The 3,357-nt window shown below is 52.6% G+C and overlaps 1 protein-coding gene across 1 annotated transcript; it reads left to right on the forward strand.

The window, feature by feature from the left end:
- Window positions 1–204: 204 nt before the first annotated feature.
- Window positions 205–1,093, forward strand: LOC307108230 (mitochondrial 2-oxoglutarate/malate carrier protein-like; the record flags this gene model as incomplete). The annotated part of the gene is made up of 1 exon (XM_079786031.1): window positions 205–1,093. The coding sequence occupies exon 1, from the start codon at window positions 245–247 to the stop codon at window positions 1,091–1,093; it is 849 nt and encodes a 282-aa protein (XP_079642157.1). The 5' UTR covers window positions 205–244.
- Between the last annotated feature and the right edge of the window lie 2,264 nt (window positions 1,094–3,357).

Below are 3,357 nucleotides of genomic sequence, written 5' to 3' on the forward strand. Positions count from 1 at the left end.
TCATGGAAAGAGAGTTTTGTAGATTTTATTAAATATTTTATTTTAGGGAGCTGCCGGCCTGTGTGCATGCGCGCGTCCTCGCCCCTGCTGCGCGTGGGGTCACCTCGGGCGCGAGCGGGGCCGCGCGCGCGTGCACGGGACCGGGTGTCCAGGGCCAACGGCGAGTCCCGGGGCCGGCGGGATGGACGGGAAACCCCGTACGCCCCCTAACTCAGTCAAGTTCCTGTTTGGGGGCCTGGCCGGGATGGGAGCTACAGTTTTTGTACAACCCCTGGACCTGGTGAAGAACCGGATGCAGCTGAGCGGGGAAGGAGCCCAAACGCGGGAGTACAAAACCAGCTTCCATGCCCTCACCAGCGTCCTTGAGGCAGAAGGGCTGAGGGGCGTTTACACCGGGTTGTCCGCCGGCCTGCTGCGCCAGGCCACTTACACCGCCACTCGCCTTGGCATCTACACGGTGCTGTTTGAACACCTGACTGGGGCGGACGGCGCGCCTCCCGGCTTCCTGCTGAAGGCCCTGCTCGGCATGACTGCCGGTGCAACCGGTGCCTTTGTGGGAACACCCGCCGAGGTGGCTCTGGTTCGCATGACTGCCGACGGCCGGCTCCCCGCTGACCAACGCCGCGGCTACAGAAACGTGTTTGATGCCCTGATGCGCATCGCTCGGGAGGAGGGGGTCCCCACACTGTGGAGGGGCTGCATCCCTACCATGGCTCGGGCGGTCGTCGTCAATGCTGCCCAGCTCGCCTCTTACTTCCAATCCAAGCAGTTCTTACTGGACTCCGGTTACTTCTCCGACAACATCTTGTTGCACTTCTGGGCCAGCATGACCAGTGGCCTGGTCACCACCGCTGCCTCCATGCCCGTGGACATTGTCAAGACCCGGATCCAGAACATGCGAGTGGTTGACGGGAAGCCGGAGTACAAGAACGGCCTGGATGTGCTGGCGAAGGTCGTGCGCTACGAGGGCTTCTTCAGCCTGTGGAAGGGCTTTACGCCGTACTATGCCCGCTTGGGCCCCCACACCGTCCTCACCTTCATCTTCTTGGAGCAGATGAACAAGGCCTACAAGCGTCTTTTCCTCGGTGGCTGAGGCAGGCGAGGGGCCTGGAGCCAGTGTGCTGGGCCCCCACTCGCCTGCTGCTCCTACAGTCAGTGTGCCCCTGGGGGGGCGGGGGGGGCTGGACTGCTGCCCTGGGCCCCTCTATTTATTTTCCCTCCACAGTGTGGTTCCTTCTGCTGCCGTAAAGGAGTTTGGTCTGCCCTACCCCTGCTCCAGCTCACCCTGCTTGTCCTGATCCTCACGACCTCTCTGTCCCTGGCTGTGCCTTGGAGGAAGCTGAGAGACTCCCTGAGAATGTCCAGCCTTCTCTTGGGTGTTAGTTTCAGGACCCACAGGACAGCAGAAGAGTCCCCTTCTCAGTAGGGAAACCAAGGCAGAGCTGAGGGACTAGAGAGAGCGGAAGCTGTCAAGATGGTCAGAGGGTCTGCAGTGAGAGGACATGATAAATTGGATTTCCTCCACTTCACTGAGGACATCATCATTGGATGGATAACGCTTCCCCCAAATTTGAAGAGTTGTGAGGGCTGGGTGGGGAGGAGACGGGACAAAGAAGCGATGCCCCTGGAGAACAGAAACTGGAGGTTTTAAGAAAAACTACTAAAGAAAAAGCACCTGCTGGTTTTATGAAAACGCGATGTAAATCAGTCTCGTTGTGGCAGCTGACTGGGTGAGGGAAACCAAAACCCCAAGCACTGTGTCTTGCTTCCCAGCCACTTGCCCAAGAATGCGACAGATGCACAAGTCGGCACAAGTCGGCACAAGTCGGCTCACGGAATCCCCAGGAGAGCCTCGGATCTGGTGACGGCTTCTGTGGCCTAAAGAGGGAGGGAATAAAGAGTATGAGAAGATTAAAAAAAAAATTATTTTATTTTATTTACATAAAATCTACTGTGTGCAGACACTAGGCTAAGCCTTTTAGCAACATTAACTCATTCAGTCCTCGGAATAAATCTGGGAGGAAGGCTCCGTCCTTGTCCACTTTCTAGATGGTGAAGCTGAGGAGCAGAGGGTGCTTGCACAGGGTGTATAGCTAGTAAGTGGCAGAGGCAGGGGTCAAACCCAGACAGCCCGGCTGCAGAGTCTGTGGTTGTGAACACTGAACATGGCAAGACCTGTGTGTCAGCTTACATGGTCGAAAGGTCAGTGTCATCAGAAGATGCTCTGCAACCTGACCTCACAGACACCTGTCATAACCTCCCTCGCTCCTTGGCAAAGAACACCCTTCAGAAGGAACGGCAGGGTTAGAGTCAAAGCGCTTGGGTTCATTCGGCTACGAATGAGCAGGCTTGCATGGACAGCTCTACTTAGAAGATAGCAAACTGCTCACAAAGCTGCGAGATTGTATTTAACATTTTACTGTTGAAATTCTCAAACCTATTCTAAGATATAGAGAAACATACAATGAACTTCTACATACCCATCACCCAGCCCCAATAATTATCCACACTTGGCCAATTATGTTCCTTCATATGCTCATTCACTCCCCCACGCTATCATTTTTAAGTAAGCTCCCGATATTATGTTATTTCATAAATGGTCTTTAAAATATTGTGTTATTCACTTAGAACTGTCTAGGATTGGAGTCGAGAGACCTGAGTTTGAGTTTTGCCTCTATAATTTTCCAGCTGCGTCCTTGGGCTACAACTTCTCCAGGCCTCAGCTGCAACGTGTGGAAATGATGATGATAGCTGTTTCACAACATGGTTTTGAGGATTAGATAAATCAACACACGTGAGAGTAATTTTAAGCTGTAAGGTCCTGATGGAGCCTCAGCATAACTCTGCTTCCATCTTGCCCCGCCACAAGGTCTGTGATGGCTAATTTTATGTGTCCACTGGACAAGACTGTCATGACCAGCTGAGGTGTTGCTGTAAAGGTAGTTTTTAGATGTGATTAACATTTACAATCAGTTGACTTTAATTAAGTAAAGCAGATTACTCTCCATCATATGGGTGAGCCCCATCCAATCAGTTGAAGGTCTTCAGAGCAAAGATTGAGGTTTCCTGGAAAAAAAAAAGAAAGAAAGAGATTCTGCCTGAGTTTTCAGTTTGGACTGGAGACTGGAACATCAGCTCTTACTCAAATTTCCAGCCTGCCATTCACCTACGGACTTTGGACTTGCCAGCCCATCCATGATGTCTGGCTTCATATTGGGATTAGCCAATGGGTTGGAAGGTGAAGGGAGAGAGGCGTTGGGCTATTTATTCCCATATGCTCCCCTGGTAGATTGTTCCAGGTCAACGTACTTCTCTCCCAAGGTGGTCCTCTCCACCGCCCAGCTTCAGTACTGCATT

The sequence above is a fragment of the Cnephaeus nilssonii genome (assembly GCF_951640355.1).
Source record: "Cnephaeus nilssonii genome assembly, chromosome: 12".
NCBI classification, from domain to species: Eukaryota; Metazoa; Chordata; class Mammalia; order Chiroptera; family Vespertilionidae; genus Cnephaeus; species Cnephaeus nilssonii.